We start from the raw sequence: 24,487 nt of genomic DNA, 5'->3' as shown, positions 1-24,487 counted from the left end.
CACATGGCACAATCTCTAAAAGCCCTAAGCCATTCGGGTGCAGCGTGCCATAGGAAGTGCTTTTCCATCGAATTACTTTCTCTTCTCTTTTTTGCAAAAAAGAATTAAAAAAAATATTATATAAACAGGCTGCTCCTAATGGATATGAGTGGGCCCCACAGTAAGATCGTACTGTACTCTAAAAGCGCGTACAATTCAGACATTGACTTCTGCCTCAAACAGAGACCCGACCCGACCCGACCCATATATAGTTTTTTTTTATTATTATTATTTTCATCTTAATTAAGAATTGAACTCATATATAGCAAAGAATAACTTCGAAATGTCTCTAATAAGTTTCTTTTTTTTTTTAAATAATAAAAAAGTTTAAGAAAGATACTTCATTATTGGTTAATAATATTAATAATAATAATAATATATAATAGATGTTGGCAAGTGACGAATGACATTTTTAAAAGAGCACCGTTAAAAATAAAATTGTATTATTATGTGTGATAAGGCCCACTCGCGGAGGAGAGGGTTGTTGGAGACACTTGAGATGGAATGTAGGCCATTAGTAAGACATACTGCGCCAAAGTACCACAATGACCATGACAATGAGCTTGGGTCACGTATTGTATAAATAGCGTGACCCAAAACCTACAATAGTAATTTCCACCATGACTCAATCACATCTCCATTACAATATTATTTTTCTAATTTTTATTTTAATTTATTATTACAAATATTGATAGGTCACTTTTACAAGAATTTTATGGGGTCCCGGTTTGACAATTTCTCAAAGTCAATGCTAAAGGCAAAGCAAAAGGGTTGTGGGTTCCCCCTAGAACAAAGTCTCTCTCTTCTCTATTCTAGTGCGCGGTAGGCTTATATCTACTTGACTATTTTGGGAAAATTTTTAGTTTAATTTTTTTTATTACTTGTTATAATTATTTAGAGTTATTTATAATTTTTTATAAAATTTTAAATAATTTATGGTACTTAAAATAAAATTTAAATATTTTATTATTCACAATTTTCTTAAAATTCACATGTTATCTTTAATAAATACAATCTATATAATTAATACAAAAACTAAATACCTTAAGTAAGGTCCACTCTGAGTTGAAATGGGCTATAAATAAATAAAAAAATTAACCCTTACTATAAAGATAAATAATTATTTTTTTAGGAAATTTACATGGTATACTGACTATTGCCATTTTTTTTATAAAAATACTGCCAGACAATATTTTTTACTTTTTTACTGTAAATTTTTATAAGTTTCATATTACAGTATAGTGTGTTTATTTTTTAGTTTATTTTTTTGTTTGTTTTAGTATTGTACACGGTTATTTTTCATAATTTATTTTTTTTTAACTCTTGCTCCATCTTGCTTGAATTAATGATTGTTTTCTGGGTGTTCTCGTGGTGCTGTGATGGTTCTATCTGTGGGTGTGGAAGATGGAGACTATAAAATATATTTCTTATTCCTTCTCTATGGTTATTTTGTGCTTATTTTTTTATTTTTGTTCTCTTAAAAATACATTTGACGAGCGCACTAGATTTTTTTTTGAGGTGTGTGGCTCTTTTATGTTTTACTAAGTGGTTATATCTGCTTATTGTTTTACATTTGTATTTGTGTTATTTTAGTAGTTTTTTTGTTCTAATTTTTTAAGATTGGGTTTGCAAATATAACTGCTATTGCAATGGGTATTGAGGTTGTGTAGAACATTTTTTAGTTTTTTTAATCATATTTTCCTTTCTTTTGTTTGATTTGTTTTAGTGTTGTTTTACAGTTGTTTTGCCATGATTATTTATTTGACGTCAATTTCACTTTTTTTTTTCTCAATCTCACCAGAATTAATGGTTGTTTTCCGATTGTTATGGTGTTCATGTGGTGGTTCTATCCGTAGGTGTGGAAGATGGATGCCTCATTTTTTTTTTGGTGTTTACAGTATAAAAGAAAAAAAAAATAGCCAAGACAGTATAAAAGTAATTTCTGACATGTGGCAGTATTTTTGTAAAGATTGGGCCAAAAGTCAGTATTTTTGTGAGTTTCCCTTTTTTTTTATTTTGGCCCTTAAAATAAGTGGACCCTAGGCGCGAGCCTAGCCCACCAATGACCCTAGGTGTACATATGTAGACTATCTACCAAATAGCCCTAGGAGTACTATAGATTTTTTCAAATATGGGTTATTGGCAGCCAAAAATTTATAAGTAGACCGAGTTTCAATAATTTTTATTTTTCACAAAATATATTTAATTATGTTCATTTTTTTTGTAATTTTTTTCTTCAAATTTATATTCTTAAAAAATATACTTATCAAATAAAAATAAATTATATTTTAAATGTTATAACATAAAATTATATGAAAGTTTTTTATTAAAATTTAAAAAATATATATCTAACTAAAATAATTATTGAAATTAACACAAAATAACGTGAAAAAAAATTAAAAAAAAAGTAATTTTTAAAAATTATTTTAAGCTTAACTTTATTAAATATTGGAGTATACTTATTTATAAATACAAATAGAACTCCCCTATATAAACATAAATATAAAAGAAGTTTTTTCATTTTTACACTTTAAAATAATTTTTTTTTTACATTTTTACGGAAATTCACATAGCAACTCACATAGCAAAGAACAGAACAACTTAAATCACAGCTAAAATTCATATAGCAACTCACATTAAAACTACCAGAGCAACTCAAACTGTAAATTTAAAAAATAAAGTTAAAAATTTAGTACATAAAATAAGAGAAATGCTAAAGGGCACCAGTGGTGCCTAGCAGCTTCTTATGTGTCAGTATCACTATTGGTCCAACTAAGTATTGGGTCCCACATAGTTTAATATAAAGTAATTTGCGGCAAAACCCCCTCAACTATCAATTTACTTGCAAAAAACGATCCAACCTCATATTTTGGTGGGAAAACTCTCCAAAGTACTGTTCTATTTACATTTTTAAGGTGTCGTCTGTCCAGCCTTGTTAAGTCCTAATTTTGTCCACGTGGCAATGATAGGTCACTAAAAAATTATCCTACGTGGCCATATTTTACAAAATAAAAATTTAAGAGTAATTTGCGGCAAAACTCCCCCAACTATCAATTTACTTGCAAAAAATCATCCAACCTTAAAGTTTTTTGGATTATTTTTTGCAAGTAAATTGATAGTTGGGAGGTTTTTGCCGCAAATTACTCTTAAAGTTTTTATTTTTATTTTGTAAAATATGGCCACATAGGATAATTTTTTAGTGACCTGTCATTGCCACGTGGGAAAAATTAGGACTTAACAAGGCTGGACAGACGACACCTTAAAAATGTAAATTGAATAGTACTTAGGAGGATTTTCCCACAAAAATATGAGGTTGAATGGTTTTTTGCAAGTAAATTGATAGTTGGGGAGTTTTGCCGCAAATTACTCTTTAATATAATAGTTTTTAGGGAGTATCGCTAGCCAATCGCAACGTGACATGTTGAGAAGGTGTTAGGCACCACTAGTGCCTAATAGCAATGCTCATAAAATAATTTCCTATTATAAATTAAAAAAAAAAACGGCCCTTCACTTTCTATTTATACATTAAAATAATAAAGAAAATTACAAATAACTTTTACTTTCTTTTTAAATTAAATAAAAAAAAATTGTTTAATTTTAGTATAAATAATTAACAATTTACCAAGTCAGTGCTCCACCATTTCCTCTCACCACAATCTCTTTCTCTCTTTCATTTGGGTTTTTTTTTTGGTGTGATTTTATTCACACACACCAAAAAAAAAAAAAAAGTCAGCGCCGTCCTTTGTATCCATTCTTCTCATAACCCAACTTGAAATTCAAATCGGCAAAGAAAACAGTAGAAAAAAAAAATAGAGAGAGACATATAGACAAGAGAAATCAGTTCTAGTTTAGGCGAGAATTTCTAGGCAATTCTATAAACCCAAAAAACCCCCTAAAAGATCGGTTGAAATGGCAGAAGATTGGGATCTGTACGCAGTGGTTCGTAGTTGTAAATCGACCACAACGACGTCGTCTTGGGCTGTTTCAGACTCAGCCTCAGTCACCACCACCACAATGATGGACTCAATGCAAGGTAGTGGCCAAACGACGTCGTCTTCGTCTGTGGACACTTTGTCTTGCTTGGCTTCGTTGACATTTGAGGAAGAAAACGACCCGTTTTCGTTTCCTAACCTGGTGACTGAGCAGCCTGAGCCCAGAACTACAAACACTTTCGAAGAATTGCAACAATTCTACATACCTTTTATCTCAAATAATAATAATAATAATTATCATAACCCCACCACTATAACGGGCACCACCACTAATTTTGCTCAGGGTATTATTCCAAATTCCCCCATTTCTGATTTTGGAGGATCTAGTGGACAACAACACCAGCTGCTACACTACCAAGAACGACATCAACAACACCACCACCAGCAACAGCAGAAGAATCATCATTTTGGGACTTCAAACGACGTCGTTGTTGGGCCTCGATTCATGCCCCGACAACCCTACATTTCTGGTTATGGTGGAGTACACCGTGGACGACGACAGTACCAATTGCATGAACTAGACCGAAATCATCATCAAGTTCCTGTACTACTGCCTCGAACGCCTGATCGCCATCATCATCATCATCAGGTCAACAACAAGACCACCATCACCACTCCTACTGTTACTTTACCTTTGGCTCCATTTCAATTGCCCACCATACCCATGTCTTCGATGCCCAGATCGAGGAAAAGGTTTTACAGTGATTATTGGTTTAATTTTTATTTTTTTATTAACTTTGCATGATGAACTTTAAATTCTACAAAACCCATTATTGTTTTCTTTAATTAACAGGAAGAATCAACAGAAGAAAACGGTGTGCCATGTAACGGCTGATAATCTCTCCACTGATGTATGGGCTTGGCGTAAATACGGGCAAAAGCCCATCAAAGGTTCTCCATTTCCGAGGTATATACTAATTATTATTATTATTTTTATTGTCTTCAATGTTTTTTTTTTCTGATTGTTTCTCGAGTAAATTTCATGTGTTTCTTCGGTTAGGAACTACTACCGTTGCAGTAGCTCAAAAGGTTGTGCGGCGAGAAAACAAGTTGAGCGAAACAACAACGACCCAGAATCTTTCATCATCACTTACACCGGAGACCACACTCACCCTCGTCCAACTCACCGGAACTCACTCGCCGGAAGTACTCGTAATAAACTATCTCCTCCACCAAACGTTACTCCAATCACAAAAAATTCTGATCAGTCTCCGTCGACCACTACCCCGAAACTCTCTCCGGCCCCGCAAAATGAACAAGACCCAGCTGCGAAGACACTAGTAATACTACCAGAAGAAAGAGAAAGTGATGATCAGAAACAAAGCGATGTCATTTCAATGGAGGAGGAGGAATTGATGATGGATATTGATGCATTAAATGAAGATCATGAAGACGAAGACGAGGGTGTTCTCATCCCTAACATGAGCTTAGCTGATGATGACTTTTTCTTGGGCCTTAAGGAATTTGGATGCACCACACCTGGTGCTGCATGCTGATTTCCGGTAATATCGTCGGAGCAACCGTAGCCTAGCGGGTCGTTCCAACCAATAGGGTCTTTTCTTTTACTTTTTAATCTTTAGAAAGAGAGGTGGGATTCTAAGATTGTATAGAAAGATATAGAAAAAGAATCTCTTTACTTCTTCCACCCACATTAACATTTGGGTTTTTTTTTTTTTCCTATTTTTAATTTTAGTTAAACAGAATAGAATACATATATTTGGCCTTTTTTTTAATCATGTGTATAGTTTTGAAAAGAGGAAAAAAAAAACTTTGAATTAAAGAAAAATCTTTTGATATTATTATTAGTTTTAGTAAGTTTTATGGTATTGGTGGTGATGAAATCTCTTCCTCATGATGACAGCAGCATGGAATAGTGAACAGTCCAATTTTGACTTCTTTAATTTTCTAAATCCTAAAATAATAATATCTTTTTCATAATCACCACCATTAGAGATAGTAAAAATTCCAAGTCATTATTTGTAGAGTTTATAGTGTAGTGTGGGATAAAATATAAATGAATAAAATAATAACAACACAAGGTGATTAATTAGGTGGCACGGCATTCATCTCTTATTTCTTTATATATATTCATAAAAAGATATGTTTACATTATATAAATTTTAATATTACATAAATGTTGTTCTAATAGTAGTTAAATCACATAATTATATATTATAATTAATGATGTTTAAATTAGTAAATATTCTAATAAATTAATTAGGATTTAAAAAGAAAAAAAGCAATTCGGGTAAGTCTCATTTATTTAGTGAAACTACTATGGAAAGTTATTTTTAAAGATGTTCACAATTTAAAGAAAAATATTAATTTCACCAGCAAATTTGAAATAAACAATTTTTATATTCGAATAATACTCTACCGAAAATTAGTATAAAAAAGAATGATATTACATCGCATAATTAATTAGTATTAATTTGATAAAAAATAAAAAAAACTTTTTGTTCAATAATCAATATATGAATTACATCATGTTAATTATTTCTATATTTTTAAGGAAATGTGATAATTAATATTGTTTATCTGTATTTTTTAAGGAAAATAATCCTTTGTAGGAAAACAAATGATGCATGTATCTAACTAAATTTTATTTTCTTTTTCAAATTTGAGAGTACTTTTGTTATATCTAATTTATGAACACATTAAATTAGAAAAAAAAACATTAATTGTTTACTTTTATTAATTAATAGAGTAATTTGTGGCATAAATATTTAAGTTTAATAAATAAATACCTAAGTTTAATTTTTAGCAGTAATAATACCTAAGTTATATTTTTAGAACTCTAACCGTTAAATATTAAGTCATTATCCACGTGTCATTTTCTTATTGGTATATTTAAATTAATTTTTTTTAAAAAAAATAAAACTTTAATGACTTGGACCAATCAGGAATCGGGACGTGGTAATTTACTTAACATTTAATAGTCTGGTACCAACAAAGGTTCAAAAATTATAATTTAAGTATTATAACCGCTAAAAATGGAGTTAAACTTAAGTATTTATGCCGTTTAATTAATATTAATTATCGTAAAGTTTTAAGAATAATTTATACATTACACACAATGATTTTTTTTTCACTCCCAAAAGTTTATCTACTCTCCAAAATGCATCATCAAAATGTATTTGTTTTTTTTTTTCTTTTATATCAAAATTTTATATAGCACACTAGTTTGAAGAAATAAAAAACGTTTAGAAGAAAATAACAAAAACAAAAGTAATAATAAAATAAGTTTTATGAATTAAACGTGTGTAGCTACTTATGAAGATTAGGATAGTAGTTAGCTATTAAAATCTATTATGTGTTAGAGAATTTTGTGGATGATTCCTTAAAAATGATGTATTTTATTAAAAGAGCTTTTGAAACTTCAATAATATGGGAAAAGATTGCAAATTGCAATCACAATAAATTTTAGACAGGGTGTATGTAAAATGCTAAATGATATTATGGAAATATTATTATTATCATGATGTATTATACTATTATTGATATATATTTAAGTGATTCAGTCATATATTTTTATTTATTTTATAATTATTATAAAAAATAATTAATTATTTATAAAGTGTCATCTTTGTAATTATTTGGCACTATTATTAAAACCTTATAATAAACAATGTTAGATTATCTCCTATATAGAAATATTTATGTATATAACTATATATAATTAAGAAACAAAAGAAATATGTACGTATATATAAATATATATATATATATTATGTTTTGCTTTTATTAAAAAATTGGAGTTGCTCCCTTTCAAAAAAGAAATAAAGGAAGATTGGAGTTCTCTACATGCTACAAACAAATTGCATAACATGACATTATAATGAAATTTAATTTTTTTTTTATTGTTTTAAAGAAAAATATATAAGGTGACACTTTTGTCAAATATATACATATAAGATGACACGTATTTAACATCGATCACCATGAACTGCCACACAATATATTTGTTTTTTCCCACGTGGAACAGTGTCTTGCATATTATCACAATATCACCCATAAAGGATGGCCAAAAAATAAAAATGACTCCAATATTATTTATTTGTTTTTCCATCTATCTTATTTAACTTTAGACACTTTATTATTATTATTATTATTATTATTATATAAATAATCTGACAATTAAATGTGATATATAGCATTAATATTTTAGGACATTTTATCCTAAAATTTCGAGTTGATTTGAGTTTCAAATTCAATGACTCAATAATAAGTGAATATAATTACGTGGTCTTTTGATGTGATTTACGGCTGGCTCTCTGAAAAATTCCAGCTAAGCATTCCACGTCAACAAATAAAAATAAAGTAACACAAAAACTATTGTGGGGTGCGAAACAGTGAAACCCATAAGTTTTTAATTAAATAATAATAATAATAATATGTTTGGGATAATCAAGTGGGAGCATGACAGTTGTCGGTTGTCAGAGAGAGAGCGTGACCGGCTCCGCTTCAGTCGCCTTTATCACGAGAAAAACAAAAATAGAAGAGCAATTTGCGGCGAAACCCCCTTATGTTTTGATTTTTATACACTTAACCCCTTATCTTTATTTTTGGTGGCGAAACCCCCTTATGTTTTAATTTTTATACACTTAACCCCTTTATCTTTTTTTTTGTGGCAAAACCCCCTTATGTTTTAATTTTTATACACTTAACCCCCTTATCTTTTTTTTGGTGGCAAAACCCCCTTATGTTTATTTTTCTTTGCAAATTTGACACGCCAGTTAAATATTACCGTTAAATATCAACTGGATGACCACTGTATACACCTTTGTATATGTAACGGTAAAACCTCGAAGTAGATACAGTAGTAATCCAGTTAGTATTTAACGGTAATATTTAACTAAAACTTTAAATTTACAAAGAAAAGTAAACTGAAGGGTTTTGCCACCAAAACAAAAGATAGAGGGGTTAAGTGTATAAAAATTAAAACATAAGGGGGTTTTGCCACCAAAAAAAAGATAAAGGGGTTAAGTGTATAAAAATTAAAACATAAGGGGGTTTTGCCACCAAAAATAAAAATAAGGGGGTTAAGTGTATAAAAATCAAAACATAAGGGGGTTTCGCCGCAAATTGCTCAAAATAGAATGAGGTGAGCCCTTTCTTTCTTCTAAGGTCAAATATTTTTTATTCATCGATGTAAGAGTTGGTCAAATATTTTTATAACAGATAAATTATCATTTGGTAATAAATTGTTTTTTTTAATCAAAAATGTTTTAGTTTGAACGAGGAATATTATAATTTAATGGTGTTAGCTTGTTATTTATTTTAACATTACTATTTGGTATTTAAAGATGTGTAATATTATTCTATAATTATTTAATAATTTTTTATATTATTTATTAAATTAAAATATATAAGACTCGATATTAAAATACATTATTAATATATTTTTTTGTATTTTTTATTTGGACAACTTAGAAATTAAAATTAATTAATAATTGGAGCATTCATAAATGTGGGTAATCCAAAATGTGCTTAGCATATTCAATTAGTGATATGTGATAAAATATGCAAGTTGTTAAATTATCTTATCTTTCGTATAATTATATGTCATATTTCATTATAAGGAAATGATGACTTTATCTATCTCTAAACAAACTAATTATTCCATTTTTCTTTCTTATAATAATAAGCTCTCTGTCACAAATTAGTTTTTTGTTTTCATTATTTATTAGTTATTACTAAAGTTATATTTAGAAGTTAAAATTTATTAGTGAAAAAAAAAATAAGAAAATTGTAGAAAATGTATAATGGTATGAATTTTTTATTTTATTTATTAAAGCGTCTTATATTAGAGTTATACAACTTGAGATTCAATCTCATAATCCCCACAAACACATGCACTTGTGTATCCCTTAAAATTAATTTTATGGGAAATTTTATTAAATCAATTATTTTTCCAATATAATTTTGGTTTTGAATTTCAATACCAAAATAAGAAATTGATTTTTTCTGTTTTGTACAACTTTTTTCCTACATTTTCTTTATTTTTTTTCGGGGAATTACCCTATATACTGTTTTTTTAATTTTTTTTTTAAAATTTACGGTCTGGGTTTCTAAAGTGGTTGCAGCGCTAGTTGCAATAGGGGTTTCTATACGATTTTTTGTTGCGATTTAAGTTGCAGCGCTAGTTGCAGTGGTTTCTCCGTAGAATTTCGTAAAAATACAAAAAAAAAACTACTTTGAAGTGTAAAAATAAAAAAAACCCCTAAAATCAAACTATCAAACATATATAGCCTAAACAAACTAATTATTCCATTTTTTGAACACAACACAATATCAAGCAAGATGAGAGAACTCTGATATTTGCATTAAGAAAATTATATGAATCCATATTTAGAATGAATTCAAATCATCCAAACATACATACAATAGGTTTTAATTTGAGTTTGATTCACCAGGGGACCTTTGAATTATTTAATTTGTGACCATTGCACTAAAATAAAATGTAGAGATATTCTTAATTAATAAATTAATGAAATCATGGAATGACATTTAAGAAATCTATTTTATTTATTTGTTTATTTATTTTTTGAAAGAATTAAGAAATCTAATTCATGGTCATTTATATTCGTAGTTTACATTTTATAATATTTATTTTTCTTTTGTTTTTGTTTTTTTGTTTTTTTTGTTTTGAAAGGAATAATATTTATTTTTCTAAACTTTTAGTCTTACAACACATTGATTTTTTAATGTTAATATTTATTATTTTTTAATGTTAATTTTTATTATTAATTTTACAATTACTTAGAAGATAATAATAATAGTGGAAAATATATGAAACCATTAATTTTGGGAGATTTTTGAAAGTTATTATTGTTATTATTATTTAATCGAGGGTTTAGCAATTGAGTCTTTAAAAATAAATAAATAAAAGTGATGACTGACAAGGGGAGAAAGTTACCAACATCAAACAATAACTTAAACTAGAATCATTAGAAAGTGATCCCCTTTGGTTAAGCTCATAGTATACAAAGACGGGCAAAAATGACAAAAAATACAATCTATAATCGTTTTAATAATTTTATGGATTTTAATTTCTTCTTATAGAAGTACGGACACTTATTTTTCGTTGTTTATTAATTCTCCTTATTACATGAAAAAAAAATGTAATACAATTAAAAAAAATTAGTAAAAAAAAATGGGTAAAAATATCTATAAAAAAATTCGATTTTGAAATGCTTTTGTTAATTTTTTTTTAAAAAATTATCCCTTTTAATTGATATATTTTTTTCGTTTCCTCAAAAAAAAAATCATATATTTTTTCTTTGGAACATCCCTTTAATTAATCGATATTCTCATATATATCCTTAAAAATAATAATATAATTATGAACACAATACAATATCAAAGCGTGAAAGAAAAAGCAGAAATAAAAAAGAAAACTGAAAAATAAACATGAAGCTAATTTCAATATATTCAAATATTCATCAATGGGAAATATATGAAAATTTCTTATACCTTCTTAAATATTCTTTGCTTCACTAGATTGATATTTGATTGTGAAACCATAATTTTCGGTGAACGCCACAATAACCTGATAATCATGTTGAAAAGTTAGATGTTATTGCCTTTTAAAGATTCAAGTGAATAGGAAACTTAATTTGTCCAAATAGATACTATAAAACATGAAAATTATATAATTTCAGAGGCTCAAACAAATTAATGAAAGTAAATTTACTATAATCAACATAAAAAATTAAACTATTTTATACCTCATTTAGCTGTATCCATAACATTTTGGCAATTCCCTCATCATCAACATAGAAAAAAGAAAACACTTATAGCTACAAAGCTTTCTACTACTCATTTATCTTTATTTATTTTTTCTTTTTTCTTCCAACAGTCATGCATATTTTATATATGCTTCGACGGAAATATCGAGGAAAAACTTACTTTCTACTTTTCTTTTTCTATATGTAAATGTCACGAGTTGGAGTACATTTTATACCGTTTCGACGGAAATATCGAGGTACAAGAGAAAAATATTTATTACTTCTTTTTTCAAAGCACTTTTATGCGTTGACGCGTATTTTGCTCTTATTTTTACTCTTTCTAAAAGGAAAATAATTGTAACGGATAAATCATGATTTTTTATATAAAAAAATTCTAGTAAATATATTATTTACTTTATTTATATATTTAAAGGTTATGAGTTACCAACATCAGAAGTATACCAATTAATTAACCTATGATCCTAAAAAAAAAAAAAATCAATTAACCTACGAAGCTTACCATCCAAAGTGTAAATGTTTTAAGCAAATAATCGCATATGAAAAATTCAACTTAAAGCTGGTTGAGAGAAACATTTTCTATTTATAGTCTCAAAGAGGATTACAACCAATGGACAAGAGATAGGTGACTCTAATGTTGATAAAGGGGAGACCACCAAAAGAGGTTGAGATTGCACAAAAATAAATGTAACTAACTCAAATACAATTAGTATAAGCACCATTAACTAATATTAAATAAGGTATCATTCTCAACACCACCTCTCAAACGAGAGGGTGAGGTTTTCACACCAAGTTTGGAGATTAAGTACTGGAATCTTGAATGAGACAATCCTTTTGTCATACAGTTATAACAATTTGGTTTGTTGAGGGTATGTATTGAACCTCCAACTCCTTGTTGAGGACCTTGCCACAAACAAAGTGTATATCGATTGGGATTTTATGTCCTAAATAAAACTCATTCTAATACAATCTTATTTGTTATTAATATAAGATTAGAAGTCATTTATGTTTACATGTAGTTTTCATGTTTATGGTTTAATATATACAATTTTTGTTAAATCCAAAACATATATTGTTATTCACAATTACAGTGATGTCAACACAGTAGAAGGTAATTGTGATTATATGCTTCAAAAGATAATGCCTCATGATTCATCAGTACACTGGATTTACACTGAAGTGATAGTCAGCGATAAAGCTTAATTACACATTGAATAAGTATTATGTTCTTTTCAAGATATTGGCAAAGTATGCTAGTATCGGATATATGGAGTATACATTGGACTGGGATCGATATTGATCTTAATAAAAAATATTATAATCTTACCGTTGTATCTTTCTAAGTCAATATCACTGGTTGATCTTAGATCAAAAGATCTAATTAACCCTAACATGGTTAGTAGGGCTGTACATCGGTCAGTTTGGACGGTTTATCTTATATATTTTCTAACCCAATCTAAAGTTTGGGTTACTAAAATTTAAGTGCAACCCGCCCAATTTTAAAAAAAAAATTGTAAATTGACCCGCCCAAACCGGCCAATTTTTTTTTATTTTTGTTTCAAAGTCAACAAAAATTAAAAAGATAAATTAAATCCTTCAAAAAAAAAAAAAGATAAATTAAAAATATCAATTTTAACCAAAGCACAATACAATATATATGACTTTGAAACTAAAAATTAAGTATATAATTTTATATTATTATATATTTAATCATTTATGTTATATATAATAAAAACTATGAAATTCCGTATTTTAATATTCCCAGTTTAATTATTTAATTAAGTGATTAATTAAATGCGGAATAATGAAACTGGCACTGAAAACAGTTTTTCCGTAGTTACAGAATGCAACTCTATAACTCTAGAGAAACCCAGAAAAACAAACAGTGCATAAAAGTACAAACACACAAGATTTTTGTACGTGGTTTCAACAATCCTTTCAGATTGTTACTAGTCCACGGGGCCACGCCCAGAGATAAGATTCATTAGATCGGTATCAAAAATACAAAGTAATTGACTTATGCATAAATAGACTCCCTCTTATTGTATGCCGCAAGCTTGATGTATTCTACCTGCTAACCGAATCTTGATAAAACTCCAAAAGCTCGAACTCCCTTCGATCACCTTAAAGAGTGCTTGAATCCTCCCGATTCAAGGCTTAAAGGCTATCTCCCGAAAGCCTATACAACCATCTCCCGAAGGTTGTGTGCTTGTATCATCCCGATGTAAGACTTTAAAAGTAATCTCCCGAAAGCTTGTAAAAACCCTTCTCCCGAAGGTGTGCTTGTATCCTCCTGATGCAAGACTTCAAAAGCAATCTCCCGAAAGCTTGTGAATACTTTCTCCCGAAGGTGCACTGATGTTCTTCTTCGTTGTAGACTTGAATACAGACTCAAGACAATACAAACTACAAATAAACAGAGTAAGAGTCGAACAGCTCTTCTCTACATAACAAAGACACTCTTTCCTTAATATGAAAATGAATGAAAGAGATAAGTGCTATAAGATGTATTTATAATGAATAGACATCTTATTGATAGCTTACAAACGGTCTGAACAAGACCCCAGCCCACTAGAAACTTCCCTAAAATAATTCTTCAATCAGTCCAGGAATTTCCGTTTCTGTACCTACAGAATCGTGGGCAGTAAGTACAACTTTCCTTTTATAGAAAAGGAAAGCTTAACTCAAGTTTTCTCTTCAAGAAATTTGATCTAAGAAAATGAGAAACTCACACAAGATCAGAATATACCAGCTGGTTAGATAAAAAAGAAATGGGAAACCAAACTTACCATTTTTACCTTTTTTCCAAAAATAGGAAAGCTAGACAACTTTCCTTCCAAGTTTAGATACACAAAATATGGAAACTATATTAAAACATACCAGCCGAAATATACAATAATTAATAAAATATTTTTGTCAATTAAATATGCCAAAAATAGAATTAACAAACTAAAAAGTAAACAATAAAAAATAAAAGTCAAAGTCGGGTTGGTCGGGTTATTCGGTTTAATTGGGCGGGTTGAACCTATTTTTAACCCGCCCAATAACCAGATTGGGCGGGTTGTAATTTTTTCGGGTTATTTCGATTTGTAATTTTTATCAGTTTTTTCGGTTCGGTTCAGGCGGATTATCGGTTTGGGCGGCTTACAAATTTTTTTGTACAACCCTAATGGTTAGGTTCGATCTCAAGAGTATTATTTGTGTTCTTAGAGTTATTAGTCAAAGCCTACCATTTGATTTGGCTAGCACGTACAGCTTGGAAACATGATAGTATAAGTGAGTGGGAGTGGTAATCATAGATATGGAATCTATAGCTTCTATCTGGACACAGAAGTGAAATGATTCGAGCTTAGCTTAATAGAGATAAATGGAAGAACTCTTATTTCAGTTTTTATATTAGTTTATTGAAATATCATTTATAGGAAGTTAAGTATTTTAAGGATAAAATACATTGAGGGGTGAATCGGTAAATTTATCCCTACTTGATGTAAATCATCTATAGAGGATCTTTGATTATTGGGATTAGAACGATGGTAAAATTTTATAGCGTATCTATATCGTGGAACATATAGAGTGTTCTATATAATTGAGAGTGTAATTCCAAATCTATAGTGGTACAAGGAGAAATTAATAAGTTAGGGAATTTACTTGGTAAATTCTAGATCTGCTTATTAGAAGCTCGGTTATATAAGCTCATGGTCCCCATACTAGTTGAGACAATACTGCTTGTAAGACTCAGTTAATGAATTTTAATTAATCAATTATAATTCCAAATTAGATTATGTCTTATTTATGAATTTTCACTAAGCTAGGGCTTATGAAAAAAGAGGTTTTAGGGTTTATTTGTTAATTAAGAGACTTTATTAAGTCTAATTAATAAATATATTAAATGGCAATTTTATTTGATAATTAATTTTAAATTATTAAATAAATAGTTTTGACATTTAAGTGGTTGAATTGAAAAATATGGCATTTGTGAAAGAATATGATAAATAATTGAGTAAAATAATAAAATTGTAATTGGTGGACCCACATCCCAATGGTCGGCCACTTAAGCTCAATTTAGCCATTTATTTATCAATTTTTTTAATTCCAAATAATTCAAATCTAAACTTAGAAGGAATCCTATAAATAGATAGTGATAGACTCAAAACTGACAGCTTAGAATCATTAGCCTTTCAGTCAAATTTGAGTCTTCTCTTTCTCTCTCTAATTTTCGAATCCTTCTCCCTATTTTCTTCTTCAAATTTTGTCCCTCTTAGTGATTGAGTACATGCCCACACATAGCAAGTTAGTACTCAATCATAGTGTGTAAGACTATGAAGAATCCAACACCAGAAGGAGAATCAAGCTCAGATCTTGATAATACTCTGCGATAGAAAGGAACAAGGGTTAGAGATCTGAGTGGAAGGAGTCATTTAATTCTGCTGCAATCAATGTAAGGTTTCTTGAACTTTATATGTGTTTAAATTCTATTGTTTTAGAAATTCATGTTGAGGATGTTAAACAACATACATGGTAGTAATTATCTAAATCCTGGTAAAATAATCCCCAATAATATCTAGCTCGATGTGTTTTGTGCGAGCATGGTAAATAGGATTGGAGACAAGAGCACTTGCACTCATATTGTCACACTAGGTGATTGGTTTTTCAGGTTGAGAAAACATGAGTTCTCTGAGTAAAGATTCTATCCAAGTTATCGCTGAACTAACATGAGCAAGTGCTCTGTATTCTGATTGAGTGTTGGATCTAGAAACAACTTGTTTCTTGGATGACCAAGACATAAATGTATCACCAAGATAAATACAATAACCCTTACAGACTTTCTATCATTAATGTTGTTAACCCAATCTGCATCTGAATAGCCAGTAATGTTCATTCTATCATTGCAACATATGTGAATACCTTATGTCGGTTCCCATAAGGTACCTTAAGATTCTCATGGCTGCATTCCAATGTGTGGTTGTTGGATCTTTAAGAAATTGATTGAGAAAGTTTATCGAATAACTGATATCAGGCCATGTGTGACACATGTATTGAAGTGCTCCAATTAGGCTTCTATAAATTATTAGGTTATCCATTTCCTTTTCATTAGTAATAGACAAAGATTATCGAGCAACCGTAAGAGTTAGACAAGGCTTCGGATGTTGCAAGTTGTTCCTCCTTAAAGATCTTCAATATATTTAGTTTGAGTGGGGTACAAGCCTGTTTCATCTCTTGTCACTTCAATGGCAAGGAAGAAGTGGAGGGCACCAAGGTCTTTGAGAGTGAAGTGTTTTTTAGTTGCTGAACAATCTCACTTAATCTTTGATTGTTGTTACCTGTTACAATAATATAATCCACACAAATAACACAAGGATGATAATATTGTTTCTGATGTAAAAGAGGAGAGATGTATCAACTTTGAAAATTTTGAAAATTCCATTTCAGTAGGGATTCTTTAAATTGTCAAACCAAGCTCTTGGAGATTGCTTTGGTCCATACAATGACTTATACAATTTGCACACATGGTCTGGCTTTTGTGGACCCTCAATTCCTTCGGGTTGACACATGTATATATCCTCCTCTAGATGGTCATTTAAGAAGGTATTATTTATGTCTAGTTGTCTAATGTCCCAATTTTCAGAGATTGTAATGCTCATCATAATCCTCACAGTAGATACCTTAACCACTAGACTGAATGTTTCCCCATAACCTAAGCTTGCTCTTTGATGAAAACCTTTTACCACTAATCATGCCTTGAACATCTGGAATGAACCATTAACATTTCTTTTTCACTCTAAGTACCCATTTACAGCCAAATAAATTATAATTATCACATATAGGAACAAGAGTGTAAGTTTTGTTGGCCTTTAGAGCTTTAATCTCATCACCCATTGCTCTGTTCCAACCACTGTGCTTTAGAGCTTCTGCAACACTGCTTGGTTCTTCACATACTGGTGTCCATCTTGCTTTATAGAGATAAGTTTTTGGTTTAAAAATTCCAGCTCTTGTTGTGGTAATCATAGGATGAGAAGGCATTTTACTGGCATGTACAACATCAGTTATAAATCCTATTGTTGCTGCATCAGGATCACTTCTATTAGATTCTGGAACATTTTCAACTGAAGGTTCCTGTGAAGCTTGATCCTCATTATTGTATCGCAGATTGGTGGCTGCTTCAGGAAGAATAACACCATGATCAAGAGCATCAAATGCTGAGCAAGTTGAATTAGAGTTACTAACCTGATGTTGAGAAGATGTTGCTACTAGAGATGAGACAAGAGATGCTTGTGATGGTACTCGAGTGATAATGTTTTGTTTTACTGTAATGAAAGGTTTGAAATGTATGTTTGGGAGTTCAGATCCCATGATTCATTTTGAATAACAAGTTGTTTTTCAGGTGCAAGAGTTTTCAGAAAACCAATTTGAAAAGGAAATTTAGTTTCATTAAAGATAATATTTCGAGATATATAGATCCTACCTGTTATGCTCAAACATTTATAGCCTCTGTGAGAATCAATATATCCCAAATTGACACACCTTAGTGAATGAAATTTAAATTTATAATTTTGATAAGGTCTTATGCAAGGATAACAGGCAGCTTCAAAAGGTTTTAAGTTGTTTGTAATCTGATTTTTTGTAGTATACTGTTTCAAATGGAGATTTTTAATTAAGAATAAGTGTTGGAAGTCTGTTTAAAAGGTACACCGAGGTTTGAAATGCATCAACCCTGTATTTGAGTGGCATACTGGCTTGAGCAAGAAGTGTTAGTCCCATTTCCACTGTGTCTGTGCTTCCTTTTAGTTCTTCTATTTTGAGCTGAAGTGTGTGGACAAGAGTGCTGAAAATGAATGTCATTGGTTCTGACAAGATTTTCAAAAATTTGATATTCACCACCCTAATCACATTTAATACTTTTGATTTTAGTTTCAAATTGATTTTCAACAAGGCTTTAAAATCAATGAAAGCATTGAGTGCATCTGATTTGTGTTTCAAGGGGTATAGACATGTGTATCCACTAAAATCATCAATAAAATGTATGTAAAACTTGAAGTTTGTATTAGATGCAATTGGGGCAGGTCCTTATAGGTTAGTATGGATCAATTCAAGCACTTTGGAAGCTCTATAGGTAGACAATTTAAAAAGTATTGCCAAATTGACAAGCTTCACAAAAATTTTCTATTTCATTTTTGAGAATTTTTACATTTTTAGAATTACAAACAAGCTTGAGTATTCTAGAGGATCAATGGCCTAGACGCCTATGCCAAACATCTTTCTTAGAAACTTGAAAATTGGCTGCCTAAGCAACTCTTGATTTTGACAGACTTGAAACACCAAAGAAATATTGAGGTTGTTTTTTACTACAACTAAAGTTGTTGAGTGATGAGTTGAACTGGTAGAGACCATCTCTAAGCACTCCTTCTAGCAACACTTTCTTTGTGATTTTGTCCTTTACAAAAAAACAATCAAGGTGAAACTCTACAAATACATCATTATCTGAAGTTAAACTCGATACACTAAGCAAGTTATTAGCAATTTTAGGAACTAGCAATATATCATTAAGTAGTAGTGTTCTAGACATAATGTTAGTGTTCAACTTTCCAGTACCAAGATGAGAAATATTTAGTTGATTACCATCACTTATAATCAATTTTTCCTTAACACCATAGTCATGTTTTTGCATCATATTGTTCTCATTTTCAGTCACATGATTGCTAGCTCCACTATCCACAAACCAAGCTTCATTGTCAACAACTTCTAGTGAAGCAGTGTATGTTGCTGCTTATTGATTTTGTTTCTAGTTGGCTTGATTACCAACTTTAGAATTAGATCCCATATATGACGTATCATATATATTGTAACAGATGCTGAATGACCATAACGACTACGAACCTACTAGGTTGGTTTGGGTTGATCGGCTTCTTTCGATCAAGGTTTGTTTTCCGATTTTGACATATATCTCGATTATCTTTTTTATACACCAAATTCATAGTATTTTCGTGTTTAAAGCTTAAAATTGCACAACTATAAAAAACACATCAAATATATACATAACATAAGAAATAAATAATAATTCATCTGATAAATAACTTAGAATGAATGTACAAATGTGCATTCATCATTAACGCTAAAATAACATAAGAGTCTACAGACAGAATATAAGCATAAATAATAGTCAAATGATAAATTTTGAGAATATGAATATATATAGAGCTAATAATTGTATATTTAGTGTTAATAAGCTCGATTTAAGTTAGCTTAAATTAGTCAAATGGATAATTATAATATAATTATATATGTGAGTCCCGGTTACATTACTTATTTATGTAATAAAAATTAAAATAATGCAACTAAAAGAGAATATATGAAAAGAAAGTAGGTTTCGTAGGTTAATTGATCGGTACACTTCTTATTAAGAATGATATCCTGGTTAGTATTAGTTAATGATGCTTACACTAATTGTAATTGAGTTAGTTACATTTATTTTTGTACAATCTCATTCTGTTTTGGTGGTCTCCCCTTTACCAACATTAGGGCCACCTGCCTCTTGTCCATTGGTTTTTATAATCTTCTCTCAGAGTATAAATAGATAATGTTTCTCTCAGCCACCTTTGAGCTAAATTTTTCATCATTGTAATTTGTCTAAAACCTTTACTTAACATCAGAGCAGGAAAAGGTTTGTACGCATCTCGTCTCAATCTCAGACTCCCCAAGGCACCACCACAACTACAGTAGGTGTTGCAAGCCCATCAGTTCTATCCCCGCCTAACTATACACAACCGTTCAATACCCTCAATCAACCATTTCCTTTGAAACTTGATCAAAACAATTATGTGCTCTGGAAAATTATGGTGTTGGCTTTAATCAGAGGCCATCTCCTTGATGGTTTCGTGAATGGTACTTGACTCTGTCCTCATGAGTTTGTCCCTGCTCCAGCTGCAACAGAAGGTGAACCAGGTTTTGGAGTAACCATCAATCTAGAATATGAACATTTGATTGTGAGTGACCAGCTTTTGATGGGTTGGTTCTATAGTTCAACGACTGAGGGAATAACAACTGAAGTAATTAGATGTGAATCAGCTATTGCATTGCGGAAAGCTCTTGAGAATCTGTATAGAGCTCACTCAAAGTCTAAAATGAATGAGACTCGAACACTGATTCAGACAACTCGTATATCGATGTAAGAGTGTTTGAAGCAGAATAAAAGTTGGTCAGATTCACTAGCCTTAGCAGCTTACCCAGAAAACCAGCTCATATCCAATGTAACATCTGGTTTGGATTTTGAGTATTTACCCATTGTGCTGCAAATTGAGACTCGTGCTTTGACTACATGGCAAAGATTGAAGGGAATCTTGCTTGCATTTTATAACAACATGGAGCGTCTCCAAAATCTAAGCCTCAATAGTAACAACAAAAAATCTGGTCACCCCCTGTTTCTCCGAGTGCAAATCTTGAAAATTGACCTAACTCAAGTAACCGTGGTCGTGGTAACAACAACTATCATTCCAATCAAGACAACTATCATTCGAACCAGAACAATACAGGTGGTGGTCGTGGAAACTACTCTCGAGGTGGCAGAAACAATGGTGGAAGACGTCGTGGTGGTCGATTCAATGAACCCAAACCAACTTGCTAGGTTTGTGGTCGTTATGGTCATTCAACAAATACCAGTCACTTTCTCTATTTTTGTAAAAAAAAAAAAGTTAAATACCTTTGTCACTTTCTTTGTTAAAAAAAATATAAACTGATTCGAAATGGTAAAAGCTAACTTAACAATCGTTGGTAACCACAATTAGAAAAATGTGGATTAATTTTTCAAACAAATGAAGGAAAAAAACTAAAAAAAAAGAAGCTTTACAAGAGGAAGAAAGTTATTGAATACGATGAAGATGAGAAAAGCAATAAATAATGGGTTTGTGGTAACATGTATTTAACTTTTTAAAAATATTGACTCAAAAAATAAGTATGAACAACAATAAAACAACCGTTAACAAAGATAAAAAATATGTATACAATAAAAAACATAGAGTATGAAATATATAATAACAAAAAAAATTAAAATGAGCAAAATACATAGATGAGTGAAAATTCCCCCAAAATAATAACTACAAAGAAACTTATTTCAATCACAAACAACAAAAAAAAAAAAAGTGAAACCGTATTTTGTAATTTTTTTTGTTGTTTTTGTGTATTTGTGAAATAATCCTATTAAAAAACACAGTATGAATGTAAATTTCTCAATTTCTTTCGAGGAAATTACACTCTATACCCTTTTTATATTATCCTCTTTTATTTTTACTCTTTTTTTTAAAGTCTATCATTTTTACCTATTTTTTTAAACATTGTACCAATTTTGCCCCTGTCACTTCAAGATATTCTCCATGTGACTCTCTTATGTCAGGGTATTTTGGGTACAATACATATAAAAAAAGGTATGTTTCAAATAAATATAAAATTAGAGGCAAATTTGGTTAATTGATTAATAAAAGAGGCATTTTTCAACTTACCCCATTTTTTTTCCATTGCAAAATTCCCAAACTAAAACGTAAGGCATAAAATTGGGCTTTAGCCCATTGAATGTGGGCTCTAACATTACATGGTCCAGTTGAGTTGACCCATAGAGAAAGGAGGCCCAATGGTCCAAATGGACCCATTCTCAGTAGTACCGACCTTCTTCTCTCTAAACTTGAACTGACTCTGTCTGTGAAAGTCTGCGACACCATCTGAGACTGAGATTCAGATCATCACCGAGAGAGACCCGAAAGAGATGTTCCTACGAGTGATCGGACGGCCATTATTGGCCAGGGTGAAGCAAACGACGGGAATCGTCGGTTTGGATGTGGTCCCCAATGCTAGGCAGGTCCTCATCGAGCTCTACAACAAAACCCTAAAAGAGGTTGAGGCCATACCAGCGGATGAGGGTTATCGCAAGGCTGTGGAGCACTTCACACGACAACGTCTCAAGGTTTGTGAGGAAGAAGAAGATTGGGAGGTCATCGAGAAGCGACTTGCCTGTGGCCAGGTTGAGGAGCTTATCGAGGAGGCGCGCGATGAGCTCACCTTGATCGGAAAGATGATTGGTCTGTGAATATAATTTCATTTTTAAACCCTAAATTTTGATTCTTTGTTTGATGCTTGATCTCTTGATTTTGAAATTGGTTGAACAAATAATTGATATTTGAAACTTTACTGATCCTGACAATTTCAATGATTGTATTCAATCCGCATTACTGCGAAATTTGTTATATTTGAAAGTTGATGTTTATAAAGGGAGAAAGAAGAGAACTGAAATTGAAATGATTAGGTGAATTAATATTGAAGATTAGGAGGACACCATTATCCCAGTATGAGAAATTTAGAGATGAAAATGGTGGAAATGAAATAAGGTGATGAATTAGTCTTTGTTATATATTTGTGCTTTGTTCTCCGTTGGCCTGCACTTTAGCTTGATAAGAAGAATTGAAATTATCTGGCTGAAATAGTTGTATGAGTCTTGGAGATTATTGGATTTCTTTAGTTGCAATATTTTAGTATTACATTTTGCAAGATCACTTTCAATTGTGCAGGTTATTTTTGATCAGCCTAAATGTTTATTTCATTTAACCTAGTTTGTTGTGTAGCAAATAAAATCATAACTCTGAAAACCATTGAATATGTGATCTTTGTATAACTAAATTCGACTTAGAAGAATAATTAACTAGTAGATTTGATCAAAAAGTTCTATCGGGTTCTGGTTTGAAATGATGCCTTGCCAGTTACCGTTGTTCTTTGCCTTTTTCTTAAAAAAGTGTATCAGTTGCCTTGATTGCTTTGAAATGAGATATATCAATGTCTGATTATAATATGTTCTGTTGTTGACCGATCTTTACAATTTAAAATTCTAATACGCAAGGAAATTTAAGTTTTAAGATTAGCTTAGTACTACTGTATCATGTTGAAAAGTTTTCAGTCCATTTAATAGTTCAATAACAGTTAGTGGTGGTGATTGTTTTTTGTTGTTGCTGTAATTCCGTACTGGCTTTGCAGAGTGGGATCCCTGGGGTGTTCCAGATGACTATGAATGCGAGGTGATTGAGAATGATGCACCAGTTCCAAAACATGTACCTCTACATCGACCCGGTCCTCTTCCAGAAGACTTCTACAAAACACTGGAGTCCCTTCAAGAATCTTCGACAAGGACGCCACCTCCACCTGTATCTCCACCTGCAGCCACCTCTAGTGAGTCACTATCAAAGGAGTAAAGTAATAGCAGCATGTATGTCCAAGAATCTTCAACATCTTGTTTGTGTTCTCTTTTGAGTTTAAATTGCTGGACATAAAGCTTGAGTTTTTAATAATCTATTACTTGAAATGGCCTTGCATCATCTTATTTTTCTTTCATTGCTGATTTCTGCCATTGCATTGTACCCAAAACAAGAAATGCGATGCAAGATTTGCTCGCTTTTACCATATTTTCGTACCCTAAACAAGTATGCGGCCAGGACAAGGATTCTTCATATCTTGAATTTATATTGTGGATGTAGAGAGGGAGAGAGGAGATGCACCTTCCATTTTTCACTGACTGAAGCTTGGTATTTTTAAGCTAGCTAATTTATCTAAAAGCCATTCCGGTATTTTTATTTGCCTTATGAATTGACTTTTGGTATCTTTCAAGGAGTACAATAAGAATAAATTTTTCATATATGAAAGTAAATTACTTTGTGATAAATTTTATAGTTAACTAAG

General features: G+C 30.8%; 2 protein-coding genes and 1 long non-coding RNA gene across 3 annotated transcripts; 2 read left to right on the top strand and 1 right to left on the bottom strand.

The window, feature by feature from the left end:
* The first annotated feature begins 3,549 nt into the window (after positions 1 to 3,549).
* On the top strand, positions 3,550 to 6,236 carry LOC115715992 (uncharacterized). Its single transcript, XM_030644678.2, has 3 exons — positions 3,550 to 4,724; positions 4,825 to 4,938; positions 5,032 to 6,236. Exons 1-3 carry the CDS (start codon positions 3,949 to 3,951, stop codon positions 5,525 to 5,527), a joined length of 1,386 nt encoding a protein of 461 aa, XP_030500538.2. The 5' UTR covers positions 3,550 to 3,948; the 3' UTR covers positions 5,528 to 6,236.
* A 2,171-nt stretch (positions 6,237 to 8,407) lies between these two features.
* Positions 8,408 to 12,278, bottom strand: LOC133037791 (uncharacterized). The gene is made up of 3 exons (XR_009687788.1): positions 11,762 to 12,278; positions 11,508 to 11,583; positions 8,408 to 8,503 (listed from the first exon to the last, which is right to left on the bottom strand). It is a non-coding gene; the product is annotated as an uncharacterized LOC133037791 (long non-coding RNA).
* A 10,077-nt stretch (positions 12,279 to 22,355) lies between these two features.
* LOC115716313 (probable NADH dehydrogenase [ubiquinone] 1 alpha subcomplex subunit 5, mitochondrial) lies at positions 22,356 to 24,388 on the top strand. The gene is made up of 2 exons (XM_030645073.2): positions 22,356 to 22,842; positions 23,789 to 24,388. The coding sequence occupies exons 1-2, from the start codon at positions 22,530 to 22,532 to the stop codon at positions 24,001 to 24,003; spliced, it is 528 nt and encodes a 175-aa protein (XP_030500933.2). The 5' UTR covers positions 22,356 to 22,529; the 3' UTR covers positions 24,004 to 24,388.
* The last annotated feature ends 99 nt before the right edge of the window (positions 24,389 to 24,487 follow it).

This window comes from Cannabis sativa, chromosome 5 (genome assembly GCF_029168945.1).
Source record: "Cannabis sativa cultivar Pink pepper isolate KNU-18-1 chromosome 5, ASM2916894v1, whole genome shotgun sequence".
Lineage (NCBI taxonomy): Eukaryota > Viridiplantae > Streptophyta > Magnoliopsida > Rosales > Cannabaceae > Cannabis > Cannabis sativa.
The sequence above is the reverse complement of the archived record's forward strand: the minus strand, read 5'-3'. Positions and strand labels throughout refer to the sequence as shown.

Excerpts from the sequence above, each read along its gene's own strand:
- LOC115715992 (XM_030644678.2), top strand. The coding sequence starts at position 3,949 with ATGGCAGAAGATTGGGATCTGTACGCAGTGGTTCGTAGTTGTAAATCG. Across the intron at positions 4,725-4,824 it reads ATGCCCAGATCGAGGAAAAG|GAAGAATCAACAGAAGAAAA; the intron begins GTTTTACAGTGA and ends TTTAATTAACAG. Across the intron at positions 4,939-5,031 it reads AAAGGTTCTCCATTTCCGAG|GAACTACTACCGTTGCAGTA; the intron begins GTATATACTAAT and ends TTCTTCGGTTAG.
- LOC115716313 (XM_030645073.2), top strand. The coding sequence starts at position 22,530 with ATGTTCCTACGAGTGATCGGACGGCCATTATTGGCCAGGGTGAAGCAA. Across the intron at positions 22,843-23,788 it reads CTTGATCGGAAAGATGATTG|AGTGGGATCCCTGGGGTGTT; the intron begins GTCTGTGAATAT and ends CTGGCTTTGCAG.